A 411-nucleotide genomic window follows, 5' to 3' on the forward strand; every position below is an offset into this window, starting at 1 on the left:
TGATTGAGGGCAAGGCGAGAACGATCGAACAGAAAAAGGCGATACAGGAGACTATCCAGGGAATGGCCCTAGAGGTATTTCAGTTAGGACTTCGTGAGGAAACGCAAACTATAGTGCGCTCGCGAAATTACGCGACTTTAGAGGAAGCGATTCTGGGAGCTACTGCGGAAAAGAAATTAAAAAGACCTCAGAATAAGGCAAATTACTATAATAATAGATACAGAAATGAACAGGGTAAACCGAAGGTAGAACAAAGTGCGAGCTTGCAGTGCCATAAGTGCGGCAAGACGGGACATATAGGGCAAGAATGCCGAACAAGCAGATACGCGAACCGATTTAATTTGGCGAGAGTAGACAAGACAGCCGGTGTACACACAATAGAAAAATATTGTACTTATTGCCGAAAAGCAG

At 44.3% G+C, this 411-nt stretch overlaps 1 protein-coding gene across 1 annotated transcript in view; it reads left to right on the top strand.

Moving 5' to 3' along the window:
* The window catches only part of LOC105463048, a 2,850-nt gene that overhangs the window by 2,134 nt on the left and 305 nt on the right, over positions 1-411 (top strand). The window contains exon 2 of the mRNA XM_011710064.1: positions 9-350. Coding sequence (XP_011708366.1) covers positions 9-350 — 342 coding nt within the window. The remainder of the gene's footprint in view (positions 1-8; positions 351-411) is intronic.

Source organism: Wasmannia auropunctata, unplaced genomic scaffold, assembly GCF_000956235.1.
Source record: "Wasmannia auropunctata unplaced genomic scaffold, wasmannia.A_1.0 LD336092.1, whole genome shotgun sequence".
Taxonomy (NCBI): Eukaryota; Metazoa; Arthropoda; class Insecta; order Hymenoptera; family Formicidae; genus Wasmannia; species Wasmannia auropunctata.